General features: G+C 38.7%; 1 protein-coding gene across 10 annotated transcripts in view; it reads right to left on the minus strand.

Moving 5' to 3' along the window:
* The window catches only part of FMNL2 (formin like 2), a 294,756-nt gene that overhangs the window by 99,743 nt on the left and 179,832 nt on the right, over positions 1 to 15,181 (minus strand). For all 10 annotated transcript variants that reach the window (XM_045559298.1, XM_045559293.1, XM_045559296.1 and 7 more), the window contains exon 3: positions 2,111 to 2,191. In XM_045559298.1, coding sequence (XP_045415254.1) covers positions 2,111 to 2,191 — 81 coding nt within the window. The remainder of the gene's footprint in view (positions 1 to 2,110; positions 2,192 to 15,181) is intronic.

Genomic DNA, 15,181 nt, shown 5'->3' on the forward strand with positions numbered 1-15,181 from the left:
AAGATTAATGAATGAAGCAGTCGAGGACTCCAGACACAGTTAAAGGAAGACTGCGCAGCTCAGACTGTCTGGCTATAATCTAAAGCCCTGATGTGAAATCTTTTTTTCCCCCACCATAATATAGCTGAGAATTTTCAGCCCATTTTAACTGCGAGCCATGCCTTATTCCAAACAAATCTCCTTTTTTCCAGGCTTTAAATTACAATTATGTCTGTGTGGGACACATCATTTCCTACTGCCAGCTCCTGACAGAATCTTACCCAAGCAGGGGTGGTAAATCCAACATCCACTTGATTATTTTTTTCAGAGCTGAGTGACTAACTTTGAAAGAGGCAGCACGGACCACACGGGGCCATTCAGGTGGACACACACGGTCCAGGGTGGAATGTCAGGAAGGCCCCAACAGACATCTTTTGTCCTGCTCCTCTTTATCAAGCTATTTGTGAGGGAGCGAAACACTTTCTGAGTGCTTATTTGTTGTTCTGTTTTGCTTTGTTTTCTTTGTCTTAACCCAGAAATAACTGATCTAACGGAGAACTGGAACTGCGCCAGGAGGAAGCCCACCTCCTTCCTTCCAAGCATCTTACTCCTTACGGAGTTTGGGAGTCTATGAAGCACTCTCTAGAAGTTTACCCATTGTCTCCTGTCTTTTCAGAATTTGTTTTGGGATGGAATGAACTCTGCGTGAGGGGAGATCTCAGTTTTGTGTACAAACACTGGCATTTCTGTCATCCTCAGCTCGGGGTGAGCATTAGTGCTCAAGGCTGGGGTCTGAGCCATATAGCCCAAAGGTTACAAAGTTTGGGGTTCAGAAAACCTTTAGAAATCTACTCTAAAATAGAATTGTGCTGTTCTATGTGAAGAAAGAGAACAAAATACATGTTTTGAGGGGAAAGGGTACATTTTGTATGTATAGGTGTGTCTTCCCTTATAACCCTCTTTAATCTGATGAAATTAAGGCTGTTTAATAGGTCTTTTTAAAAAAATGTGTGTGTCATATTTACGATGAGAGAAATATTATGCCACTTTGACAGGTACATTCTTAGGAGACGAGGCTGTGTCACACTGAAGTCACATACAGCATAGAGCCAGCAGCGAAGGTTAATACTCTGTTTTCACGCTTACTCCCAGATTTTATTCCCCCTTGTCTGCATGTTAACCCTAGGACAAAGGCCCAGGAAACTTCCAAAATGAAATAATAGCTAGTCTCCTTTGTTGGCCTTTTTTTTTTTTTTTTTGGCAGGGGGAGGAGAATAGAGGAGGGAAGGGTTAGAGTAGAAGATGATGATGGAAAAAAAAAATTTTGTACTGCAACAGCCAAGAGCTCTGAAGATGATGGTTAACTAGGAAAAGTATGCCTTTTCTCATGAGTCACACACCAAAACAACAGAGGGAACTCAGGAGTTGTGGAAGGTCAATGGAAAAACAAGTGCTATCTGGTGAAGAGCCCCTTCATCCACCGTGTTGAGCAAGGACAGCTCTGCTCTAAGACATCCTAGGACTGATCCAGGCCCGCAGGGCTGTGCCAGGCTACATGTCTTACCACAAGGCATCAGTTTAAACCAATTGTGTGGCTACACAAAGCAGGGCTTGTTTGTAAAAGGAGAGAGTCCATGGAACGGAATCAGCTATTCTCTCCTTACCTTCTTGGGGCCCAGGCAGGAGTTGGGGGTGGGTGGCGGGAAGCTGCTAAAAGCATCAACACAGGATGTGAGTGCACAGCTGGGATGACAAAGCCCCAGTGAGTTTTCAAGGTCTCTGGAAATGCACCAAGGCATGAAAGACAAGTATTCCCTTTGCAAGGCCTGCTTTTGTAGTGGCCTAAACACTTCTGGACTGGACTCGCTGCCCTCCCTGTGTAATTGGAAATAGCAATGACTTAATAACCATTAGAGGTACGTGACTCCCATCTCAGGAAAGTACTCTTAAACACATCCTCAAGTAAGAAGAGTGGTATTTGTCTTCTCACGTTGTCGGTCTCCAGTGGTTGTTTTCCTGAAGGCTCTGGAAGAGGCTCTGCTGCAGAGGAAGGAAGGTCTCTTCCAAAGCAGGAGGATTCTGCCGGCTAATGAGGAAGCAACAACAGAGAGTGGAAACAAACCCATCTTACCTTCCTGGTTACAGCTGGGTCCACAAAGCCTTTGAGCTTTTGAAGGTATGCATGGGGAGGATTCTTCACCTGGAATCGCTCCTGCAGGAAGCACAAAAGTAAAAAGCATGAAAGGTAGGAAGGCATGACACAGCCATAGCAAACAGATTAATGTTACGGATCCATGACACAATGCATTCACACTATGAGGGTGGCCCTGCCAATGATCATTCATTATGTACTACTTGTTTTGAATCCTGGTAGTAGACGAGGTGATTCTCTCTTCGTACAGGAGGAGAACTGAAGCTCGGAGAAATGCAGTCCTTTCCTCAGATGACATAGGTAGTCAGTGGTATGAGAGGATTCTAACCCATGTCTGCCCAACTCAAGAGTCTATACTGCTTTCTCTGTAGGAGTCTATATTGCTTTCTCTATTCTAGGAATGGTGCATTGCCCAACCTGTTTCAGGTCCTTTGTTAGCAGGTCTTTAATCTATGGCATACTCTTTCGAAAATCTTCAGCGTTGGCAAATCTTTCTCTTTTGGATATTTGAAGATAGCCAAAGAATTGACTCAAACTGTTAAAACGAATTTGTTTCAAAAATGAGTAATGAGTCTACTGCTAAGAGACTGGAGTGTGGGTGTGTGAATTTGTGCGTGTGCATATACATGTGTGTTATCATTAATGAGTTTCTAAGGCAGTTCCACACTGGAAGATACAAAAATATTTTAAGCAAAGGCACAGTCATTGGAACAAGCATAAATATAATACATATCTCCCAAGGTAATAATTGAATGTAGGTCTGAGGTGGGGCCGGAGAACCTGCATTTATAACAAGTTTTATGCTGGTGCTACCAGTAGAGGAACCACACATGGAGAAATTCATGTACATGTTTATCAGATTTTATAGACTTAATGTCCAAAGCAGAATAAGCAACGGTAAAAATCTGAGTAAAAACCAAATCTCCACAAACTGTAAGATGAATAAATACTTGCATTACATTCACACAACAGTATACCAGATTACAATGAAAATGAGGTACAGCACGCTCCTATGGATGGATCTCACAAACCTGACATCGAGTCAAAAAAAAAAAAAACCCCACATGATTTCATTTATATGGAGTTACAAAATTACCTAAACTGTAATGGTTAGGGATACATATTCAGGTGGTAACACTATGCATACATGTACAGTTTTATCATATGTATGTGTGTATATATGTATGTATGTAGAAATAAATATATATATATCTGGAGATGATCAGTCTAAAAGTGATTGCTGGAGGACTGAGGTTGGGGAAGGTTATGGTCAGAAAGGGAAACTGAGAGCACTTGTAAGAGGCCAGCAATGTTCTATTTCTTGATCTGAGCAGTAGTTATTAATACAAAAGTGCTGGCTTTACACTACTTAATATGCTGGTTCTTAGGTTTCACAACCTTTTCTGTATATATGCTGTATTTCATATGCAAAGTTTAAATAAATCAGCCCTAGAAGAAAAAATATTCATCAAGAAATGAGGACAAAGTTCTTTTCCACCTATAACCCAAAAAATGTTGTCTTACTTTTTAATTCTTTTTAATCTGATTATTGCCTACTTCATGATGGAATTTTTTGGTATTTCACAACACTGACAACTGGTCACTATATGTTTAAGCATTTGTGCATCCCACATAAACTTGTATTCCTCCAACACAGGGAACCATAACATTCTTCCTGGTCCACTGAAGCTCTGATTACATATTTATGAATGCTAATGATCATCCTACTGATTGATATTGAAAAGATCACCTTATTATTGAAAGTATGTATCTTATTATTGTGTAATACTTTAAAATAGGGAGAAATGGTTTATAGTGAGACCCCTATTAATATTTCCCCTTTATTTAAAATGATAAGGGTGAATTTTGTAGTATATAAACTATATCTTGATAAAGCTGCTTTAAAAAAGATCAGCATACTGTTTCTAATTATTCTTCCAAATTTTTTATCCTGAGAGCAATTTCTAAATAACAATTTACAAGTATTCTACATCTCCAATGCCATCTCTGTCTGTGCATCAAGTCCTTTTTTTTTTTTTTTTTTAATCACCACCACTTCACTTCCTACTGCCATGGGGATTTAGCAGGAGTCCAGCTGAGGACTAAAATAATCACAGAAGGCTCTGAAAAATGAACTGCTGAGCTATCTAGAAACCAGTCATTATTTCCAACCTTGTGTACAACAACAGCTGATGCCAGAGGGATATTAGGATATAAATGAAAATTATGCTTTTTAATCATACAATTCCAATTATACCAATTTTTAAAAATCCTACAACCAGTGACAACTCAAATTGTGCTCCCTTCTGCTATAGCAAATGCCACCTATCTCTACATATAAGGTCGCTAACACATGAAACTCAACAAATGATGACTCTTGCCAGTACAGTATTTGCTTGAGGACCTAAAATTTGAACCTGTCAACAATTGTTGAGAGGCCCATAATTTTTTGTTCTTTTAGGCTACATCTTCAGAACAGAAGGACCAGATTTATTTATTTTTTTTTTTTGAGTAACAAAATGTGGTTGAGTGACACATGTAACACATTAGCATTTGCTCGATTAGCGAATTCTATTTTTGACAGTGAGTAAATGCAATTTTTCCCATTTCCTACTTGAGATTATGGAAACTCAGAAGAAGGGATTTCTCAAATATACACATTTATCGGTCCTGTTGACTTATTTCCTTAGTCTCAATTTAATAAACTCGTACTTTTTCAAATTTGCTTAGAATTTGCTGTTGTATATTAGGAACATTTTTCATTTATTTGAGCAACCCGTTGATGTACTTCCAAGAAAGAAAAAAAATGAAGCCTGATATTTTAAAATACTATTGGTCCATATTATATCTACTTATATGAAAACTCAGCCGACATCCAGGGATTCAAATAAAACTGTTAAGGGGAAAGAATCCAAAGCCCCAGTTATTTTTGTAAATCTTGGGGTTGTTTGGTCTAAGATTTAGAGGAGCCATAGTTGAGTTATAAATCCAGCACCTGACTCACCAGACCTTTTCTGTCTGTACTCAACATAGCCAATTTGGACAACAGAATTGGAGAATTTCCCACCTAGCCAAAACACATTTATTTTGAAGGACTTCAGATTAATTATAGGTATCATTTATTTAAATGAATACATTTTCCCTAAATGTTAGAATTTTGTATTTTACATTAAACCCCCAAACTGCCTTGGTTGGCAGTTTTCCATCATCCTCACTTTCAGAACTGCTTCATATCCCACATGCTACTTTCCATAGTTACCTGCTTGCACAACATCACTGATATGAGTATCTTAGTGTCTTCAAATTGAGTTACACTGCATAGAAATATTATTCTTAGGGACAAAAAAATATTTAGTCATGGTGATTTATCAATATGAATTGAGAAGCTATCTGAAAGAGCTTTTAAAACACAAATCTCCTTCAGAATGTCTAATTACACAGCATCACCACCACCCTGACCTGCTGCCATTTACCTCTTCGTGTGATCAAACTTTCTTTGTGAAATGTTTCCACATAGAAAATATCAGTTGCTCTGGGGTTTTTAATCACTCGTCATAAGCAGTCAACCAACAGAACCCAAAGTCATTTATGAACATTCAGGTACACTAGGCCAACACACTGCATTGGAAGGGGTCTGAGTGAGAACAAAACTTTAGAGTTATAGGACCTTCATTAAGTTTCTGTGACATTTACAACTATTTTACTTTAATAAATTAGTCTGTTAGGAATTCAATTTCTATTCATTATATCTCTCTGGTAATGATCAGAAAATTTCTTCCCACTGCTAAAAGCAACTTCACTTATGCAAAAATATATTACTTTTTCACATGGGGGAATCACTTTTGTTTCTCAAACATTATTAACTTATCTTTCAATGTTCTTTAGACCTCTTAGCTCACTCAGTCCTCCACATCTGCCAAATAGATATTAATTCCATTTTGTACATAAGGCAACTGAGGCTCAGAGATTAAACGACCTGCCTAAAATTGTGTATCTATATACACACATGCACACGTCAGATCAAAGATTCAAACACAGGTTTTCTGATTCTTAAACTGATCCTTATTCTTTTCACAATATTGTAAAATAAGCATGCTCACCTTTAATTTGCTAGCGTAAAAGTTTTCACAAGGGTAGAAATATGTTCTATTCTTCACCGACTCCCGGCATGTAGAATACTTGGCACGGGGTCAGCCCTCAAAAATGTTCAAAGCATTAACTTTTTAAAAACATCATATACAAGGTACTTTTCTCATAAATTAAGGGTAAGTTTTTAAAGTTTAAAAGGACACAGAGAGACTGTACAGGGCACACACCCAGCAGGTTCAGTGCTGCATATAAGTCAGCCAAATTCATTTCAGAGCAAGAGGCATTTGAGGATGAGCCTGTGCTGTGTCTCTCATGGCTCCAAAACTGTCTAGTCGCTTTCATGATTACACGTTTTTCATTACCCCAATCCATTGAGGCTTATGCTAGCCAACCCCCTTCCCCTGCTGGTCACCAGGAAGGTTTGGCTGCCTACACAAAGACCTGCCCTGCAGATAAGGAAAAGACAAAACAGCTATGGACTCCACTTAATGACTAAATCTACCGCAACCCAAATTGGAAAACCAGAACATTTTGAAAAGAACTAAATGAAGGGGCTGTGCCAGGGGTGTACTAAGTTAATTAGTTAAGTCACAGTAAACATAACATCTTGACTATGCTACAACATGGCCTTTTCTATGCCACACATGCAGGCAGCAGCCTTGGGTTCTTTCTCACCAGCTGAACTGGTGCTGCGGGACCTCCTCTCCCTCCATGTCTCCGTCCCCTTCCTCCATTTAAATCTAATACAGTTTGTTGCTGAAAGCCGTTCTGAATAAAGATTTGGAATTGGACACTCCATTCATCTAGCAAAGCATTTCTGATCTTTCACATTTCTCTCTATCCATGTGTATAGTTACATGAGAAATTAATTGAGGTGAATTTGGTGTGAGTTGGGCTTATAACAAGCACATTATAAGCACTTCAGGCTCCATAAATCATATTTAGATAAGCAGCTCCAAAAGCAAACAGAATTCAAGTTTATCTTACACCCAATATTCTGAAGCATAAGGAAAGAAATTACAGTGCGACATCTGAAAATAGAGGAAATCTCTAGAAAATGAATGGCTCTTGGGGCACATACTTACTGTTGAGTTTCTCTCCCTGCTTGGGATGGCCTCATGGTCACTGGCTCTCTTTCAGTGGTGTCTTAGAGTTACATAAACTGCTTAAACATCTTCAGGGATGAATTAGATGTCAACATCATTATGCCAGTATTAATGTTTTATTATTCTGATCCTGTAATAATTCACTTTAGGCCAGGCAGTGGCTCATGCCTGTAATCCTAGCACTCTGGGAGGCTGAGGCAGGAGGATTGTTCGAGCTCAGGAGTTCAAGACCAGCCTGAGCAAGAGCGAGACCCCGTCTCCACTAAAAAAATGGAAAGAAATTGGCTGGACAACTAAAAATATATATAAAAAAGTTAGCCAGGCATGGTGGCGCATGCCTGTAGTCCCAGCTACTCGGGAGGCTGAGACAGGAGGATTGCTGGAGCCCGGGAGCTTGAGGTTGCTGTGGGCTAGGCTGATGCCACAGCACTCTAGCCTGGGCAACAGAGTGAGACCCTGTCTCCAAAAAAAGAATCATTTTAGAAAGTGAAAATTCAAAGGGCATTGCTTTTGTTCACATAAGCTCACTATACTTGAATGTTTTTCTTCCTGGAAGTAGGAAATAATGGGTGCCTTTTCCAAAGGCCAAGTAGGCAAACTGTGGTCTCTAAACAAGCCAATATTACAACCAGCACTACTGCCATTAGTAAGTACTAATTTGCAAAATTTAGCTTGGTGCCATGTGCTCTTCAGAGTTTAGTTGACAGGAATAATCCATATCCTCAAGGGGTTTGCCCTCTAAAATGGATAATGCTGACACAGGTAGACAGGGAGAAGAAAAGACAAGGATGTAATATTGCATTAATATTGTATACTGACAGAAATGACTTACACAATTTAAGAGAGGCCAAGAACAGTACATGTGCGGGGAGGGGGGGGTGGTGCCAAGACTAATCAGGGTCCCTAAGCAGGAGGCACTGAGGTAAGTCATGGCACCTTAGCCCTCACGAGGCTAACGATTTCTGCAAATAAAAAACAATTTACACGAATAGACCTGGAGAGTCCCCCAAGGAACTGAGAACACTAAAGTCCCCCAAAGAACACACATTCCTTGTTCCCCAAAAAGGTTTTAAAAATTCTGAAATTTCAGCACAAGCTGCCAGTCTGTTCCCACCTACGGAAAGTATGCGTGACCGTGTGGGGAATGGCAAGAAAGGGGGGGACGATTTAGAGAAAATGAGGAAAAAGTATTAAGACTCTACCTATTCACTGTAATAGGTGACGGAGACAGCAAGTCCCCAGAGATTCTCATCTGCATAACAACTACCAGCGGAGGCCAGTGCCAGCTGTGCTGCTATTTAGAAGCATCCCTGTGGTTGTCACTGGATGAAAACGTTTTGTTAAACAAGTTCCTGCCTCTGAACATTTTAAATCTTACTATCACGTTAGGACCCCTGCTTCCAGGCACTAACATGAAAAATACCAAATTAAAAAAAAAAAAAAATGTTTCGGTCATTTTATTCTTTCACTCATCCAGAACCCATTATACAAGACACTGTGTAAAAAGCACAAAAAGAAGTAAGTTCGATTCCAAAGCATTAAATCTCATCTCTGAGATACAACAGACATAGCTGTAATACAAAGTAGAATATGATAAGAGCCATATGTGATCCTCTCCAAGTTCAAAGAAAGGTGAGGCTCTTTCCAACTGAGATGATCAAAGGAACCTCCCTGGAGAAAGTGGCTTTTGAATTGAACTGTGAAGGACAGACAGCTTACAGATATCCTGGGATGGTGTGAGAGGCAGGAGACAGAGGAGTTTTCCAGATGGGGAACATGAGAACAAAGGCAGAGAAGCATGAGGCATGTGCTAGTAACTTCAAGAGGTCCAGCTGAGTTCCAGTAATCCAGATCATGAAAAGAAACAGCACAAAGGATCTGACTGGTGAGTTGGAATGGACAATGGCAGACGTCAACAGTAGGCTAGCCGTACAGGATAGCTAACAGGGAGTCGATGAGGAGTTCTGCATAGTGGAAAAACATATGGTTAATACTGCGTACCTCTCCTTTCTCCATTCCCAACTTTAAAAGTTGGCCATTTCTGCACTAGGCGAGACTTGAAAAATAAGCATGTACGACTCATTCCACAGCCATGGTTTCTTGGAGAGCCTTGAAACATTCTTCAGCTCTGAATATGAAATCATTTTCCTCGTCGGAGAGGAGAGGACGACTTTCCAAATGTTCCATTACAGCCCTCAGACTGAAAATAACTTTTGATGAGACTTTTCCAAATGCTTTCCTTTATTTAGACTAGCAAGAATTCCTTCTAATTCAATGGGTCTTTCCTGATCAAAATATAACTCTTTCTCTAGTGCATAATATTTAGTGGGTTTCTTTAATCCTACTCATAGCTCATCATTTTTCCCCAATTTAAAAGGTATTTTAATTGAATTTGTTGAATTTGTGATGGAGGAGATCATACTAATAAAGTTTGTTTACTATCCCATGTTTTCCTACGCAAAGATTCAAACACCATAGTTCTTGGCCCATAGCAGTGGCAATGGTGTTTGTTATCATTGCTATCTAAGAAACAGAGTGATGGACAGTTGGATTTATACTGGAAAACCCTCAAATCCTTTGTTCTTCCCCCTCAATAGCCAAAAATTTCCTCTCTTTTAGACTGGAGCTTCTTTAATGTATAATACAAACTACCAAAGACCTGCCTCTAAAGCAATTTGAGGTTACTTGTTAAATTGCAAATTTTCTTGACCCAATCCAAGTACCCAGGGATCTGCACTTTCTTAAAATCCCCAAGTAGGTCTTCTGCACCCTGAAGCTTATTAATTATGGCTTTAGACTATACTTCCTATTTTGGATACCAGAAACCCTCTCTTTATTCAATGTACAAAGATAATGTGCATATCCTTGGGTAAGCAAAAATTTAAGAATATTTTCAGTTATGTTTAAAGATATAGACTTACATTATACAGCTATAGGCATAGTCTATGCTTTCACAAAAATTTTGCAAAATCCCTGGGGAATATTCTTCCTATAAAAATACAAGCGGTATAAACACACCTTGTTTCTTCATCTGAAAAATGGAAATATGAAACCCTCTCTCTCACCCCATTTATTACATATTCCAGAAATCTTAGAGATGCCTTCCAATGAAGAATAAAGTACTGAAGGTCTTTAAAAGTCTCCAGAGATAATCATGCATCATACACAGAAAACATGGGGCTCAGAGGGAGAGCTAGAGTTCAAACTCTGATTAGGAAGGAAAACAAAAAAAGACAGAATAAGCCTTAGATTTCTTATAGAAAACATTAAGCAATTCAAGATTTAGATAAGAGCACTGATATTTTTCAATGACTCAAGAATTTGAAAGAATGACAAATTTTAGGAATTGTTTTCCTGACTATAGTTATACTAACTGACTTCTTTGAAACTTCATTTGCCCCAATTCAAACTGTACAAATTGTAGATATAATTCTCAGGATTTCAGTAGGTGCGTGCTGAATTGAACTGAATTAGAATATTTAGTAAGGACACAACTTACGTTAGTGAAACTTCAAAGTAGGCTGGGCACAGTAGCTCATGCCTGTAATCCCAGCACTTCGGGAGGCCAACGCCGTCACTTCAGGCCAGGGGTTCTCAACCAGCCTGGGCAATGTAGCAAGATTCTGTCTCTGCATAACATAGAATAATCAGCCAGGTGTGGTGGTAAACACCCGTAGTCCTAGCTACTCAGGAAGCTGAGCCAGAGGGATTGCTTAAGCCCAGGAGCTGGTGGTTGCCATTACACCCCAGTCTGGGTGACAGTAAGACCCTATCTCTAAAAAAAAATCCATGGCTGTTGTTTACAGTACAGATGCCATAATATAGTATTCAGTTGTAGATCTGGGTTTTGATAAATACAATAATATAAGATAAACCACCTCTCTCCAAAAAGGGATAAAAGAAGTGGTAGAAAGTTATTCAAAAACAATATTCATTTAGGAAGAAACAATTGGAAACATATTTCAAAAATACATCACTTAAAATAGCACCAAAAATCATGACATACTTAGAGAAAAATTTAGCAATATATGTGCACGACCCATACACTGGAAACTTCAAAACATTCCTGCAAGATATTAAAGAACACCTAGAGATATTATACCATGTTCATAGATCACGAGAGTCAATATTGTTAAGACGTCGGTTCTCTTGAAGTTGATCTACAAAGTCAGTGCAACTCCTGCAAAAATGCTGGAGGCTTTTTCTTAGAAACTGATGAGCTGATTCTAAAATTTATATAAAGATGCGAAGGAATGGGCCCTCTTGGCACAGTGGGCAGCACATCAGTCTCATAAAGATGCAAAGGAACTAGAAGAGCCAAAATAATTTAGCGAAAGAACAAAATTAGAGAATGCACGCTACCTGATTTCAAGACAATATTCAAACCAGTAACATACTGGCTTAGGGATAAAGCTATAGATCAATAGAACAGAAGAGAGAGAACACAGAAGACCAATTGGTTTTCAAAGGTACCAAGGCCGTTCATGAAAAAAGCCTATTCAACAAACGGTGCCAAAACAGCTGGATATACATATGGGGGAAAAGTGACTCTCCACCCTTACCTCATTCCATACACCAAAATTAATTCAACATAGATCACAAAATAAAACATTAGAACCAAAACTATAAAATTTCTAGAAGAAAACAGGAGATAATCTTTGTGACCTGAGGTTAGACAAAGATTTCTTAGGACACAAAATGCATGAAACGCTTTTTAAAAAAAAATGATAAATTCAAGTTCATCAGAAAAACTTTTGTTCTTCAAAAGATACTATTATGAATATGAAAAAGCAAGACAAAAACTAAAAGAAAATACTTGCAAAATTTTTGTCTGATAAAGACTTGTACCCAATGCTGGGTACAGTAGCACATGCCTATAGTCATGACTGAGGTAGAGGATCACTTGAGCCTAGGAAGAAGTTCAAGGCCAGCCTGGGCAACATAGCAAGACCCCATCTTTAAAAGAAAAATGAAATAAAAAGACTTGTATCCAGAATGTTTTTTAAAACTTCTCTAGCTCAGTAATAAGACAAATAACCTGATTTTTTTAAATAGGCAAAAGGGGCCTGGTGCAGTGGCTCATGCCTGTAATCCTAGTACTCTGGAACTCTAAGACAGAAGGATCACTTGAGCTCAGGAGTTTGAGACCAGCCTGAGCAAGAGGGAGACCCAGTCACTACAAAAAATTGAAAAGTTAGCCAGGCGTGGTGGCAAGAACCTGTAGTCCCAGCTATTCAGGAGGCTGAGGCAGGAGGATCGCTTGAGCCCAGGAGTTTGAGGTTGCAGTGAGCTAAGATGATGCAACAGAGTGAGACTCTGTCTCATTCATTCATTCATTCATTAATAAATAAATAAATGCAAAAGGTTTGAACAGAAGAGATCCACAGTTCCTTCAAAGATACACAAGTGGCAAACAAACACATACAAAGATGCTCAACATCATTAGGGAAATGCATATTAAAATCACCGCAATGAGATACCACCATATACCTATAAAAATGGCTAGAATTAAAAAGACTGACAATACCACAGGTTGGTGAGGATTTGGAGCAACTGGAACTCTATTACATTGCTGGTGGGAATGCAAAATGTGCCACTTTGGAAAATATAACTGGTGAGCTTTATTACATGTAAAGTATATCTCAGTAAAGATAATTAAAAAACAGTATCTCAACATAATTTTTAGATACATTGTACATATTTACTTTGTTACTGAGAATAGCTCTCTCTCTTTAAAAAGTTTACCTTGATATTTTGTTGGTTTCACTTGCCTAATCAAAAAGAAATCCACCAGACAAGCCAAATAGCCAACTTCATCAGTTAATACTTGTGCAAGATACATAGCACTCCAAGGGGTCCTGCAAACACTTAGTTTTACTATTTTGAAAACATACCATCATTCATACTTCTACTGAAAGAATTAAAAATCATAGGAATTGTGGCACAGCTTTTCATCAGGCTCTAAATGTACCTCCAAACCTTGAACCATTAGTACGTCTTCACTGTCATGTCATGAGGTTTGCTTGATCCAATCTTCTCTACCTCACTCCACTCCAAACACACAACCCATTGTCCTAGACATATAAATATTCACCTTCTAAACACAAAAACTAAAGCAATGTGTGCTAACAACCTGAAGATCTGAATCAGAATCCCAGGCTGCAGTGGGATACTGAGTGTTTTTCCCTCAGATCTTACATCTTAATTTCACATTTAACATAATAAACATACATGCACACACCTAATCAGCATCACATCTTTCTTTCCATCTTTCTTGCCATCTTCAGTTCATAAGATTTAGTAAATAGTTTCTTTCAAATCTGTGAAAAAGCCTTCAGGGAGTACCCGAGGATGGGCAGACAAGGGAGGTAGGAAGAAGGTCCTTCTAAACGAGTCACTGCTGAGGACGTTTGCTGACTGTGACAGAGATATGTAAGCACAGACTCAACCTAGTAGGAGTGTCTGTTTTGTGGGGCTTTAGATGGACTTAGGAGGTTATATTCTACTGAAAATAAGAGTGCATTTATCGATAGCTGACTGGTTGTGTCCAAGTGATTATGAAGAGAACTAACAGTGGCTTTAGGAGTAAGAAACAGCTGTGTAATGATAGTATTTCTAGTACCCAAAGATGATGCTGCAAGCCTTGGGCTCGTCTACAGCTTGTATCCACCATGTTCATGTAGAATATGCACACTCTCTGCCCCTCCATATAGCTATCTGTTTATTACAAAACCCAAAACATATCTCTAATTCACTCTCCTCCTATCTCCCTATATCCCCAACATCTACAGTATCATTTGAAATCAAAACCAATTAACCTTGTATTTCTGCTATTTAAGCAAAATCAGAATGTTTTACTACTGCAGCAGGGATAAAGACCATAGATACTCAATTTCCCCAATGACTTTAGAAAATGACTTCTTTTAAAACATTTTCTTTCCTTGTAAGTTCATCATGAATGCCACAGGCAACTAGGAAAGAGTATGCATGTGGGCTGGGAGCTCTCCATCATATATTTAGTCTTTCTATAGTTTATTTTCAAGAGTATGCCTTATTTTTTCAAGCTCTTGTTTTGAAAGACTTAGCATAATGTTTTCTGAAGCATGATGGTCACAGCGTCTAGCACATCACTCTTCACGATGTGAATTTAATGAAGCGTTTAACAGATTGATGGTGAAGACATCACAACTGCATGGTGATCGAGGTCACCTGCTGGAAACTTTTTCAAAATACTTTTCCAAACCATTACAGTATTTTTTTTAAACATAAAATTTTTCAAAATCAGGCACTGGTAGACTTCAGTTTTAGTATCAGCTCAACCACTTGCCGGACAACTTCCATAAGGCCATTTGACTTTTGTGACAGATGAACACAAACAGCCAAAGATTCTGAGTTAAATGCCCAAGTGTTCAAATAACACAGTGTTTGTATTACCTGGTAAAAATTCTTAGTTAACATGCTTAATAAATCACTTAAATATGCTTAGAAAATATTTTCTAAAATATAGTGTCAAAGATCAACCTCAGTCTAACCCTGTGTGCATTAAACTGCCATGTGAGTCTCCATTTCCTGTAACAATGTTCCCAAATTTATCAAAGATGGTGGTATGATAAAGTTCACTTCAAACAACACAACCAAGTAGTCTCAGCCAGGTCAGGGGCTAAAGTGGATCTATAATTCCATTGGTACTACACTAAGCAGGAAGGCAGGCAATGTCATGTGCCTTTTGGCAAAAGAGCCTAAAACCTCAAATTGGACTAAGTCTTCAGCATCACTTCTGATAGAGCATTTATATCAAGTCACCAAAAAGGATTATTTTTAAAACAAATAACTGTTTTCCTTTCTCTTTAGACTA

The sequence above is a fragment of the Lemur catta genome, chromosome 8 (assembly GCF_020740605.2).
Source record: "Lemur catta isolate mLemCat1 chromosome 8, mLemCat1.pri, whole genome shotgun sequence".
Lineage (NCBI taxonomy): Eukaryota > Metazoa > Chordata > Mammalia > Primates > Lemuridae > Lemur > Lemur catta.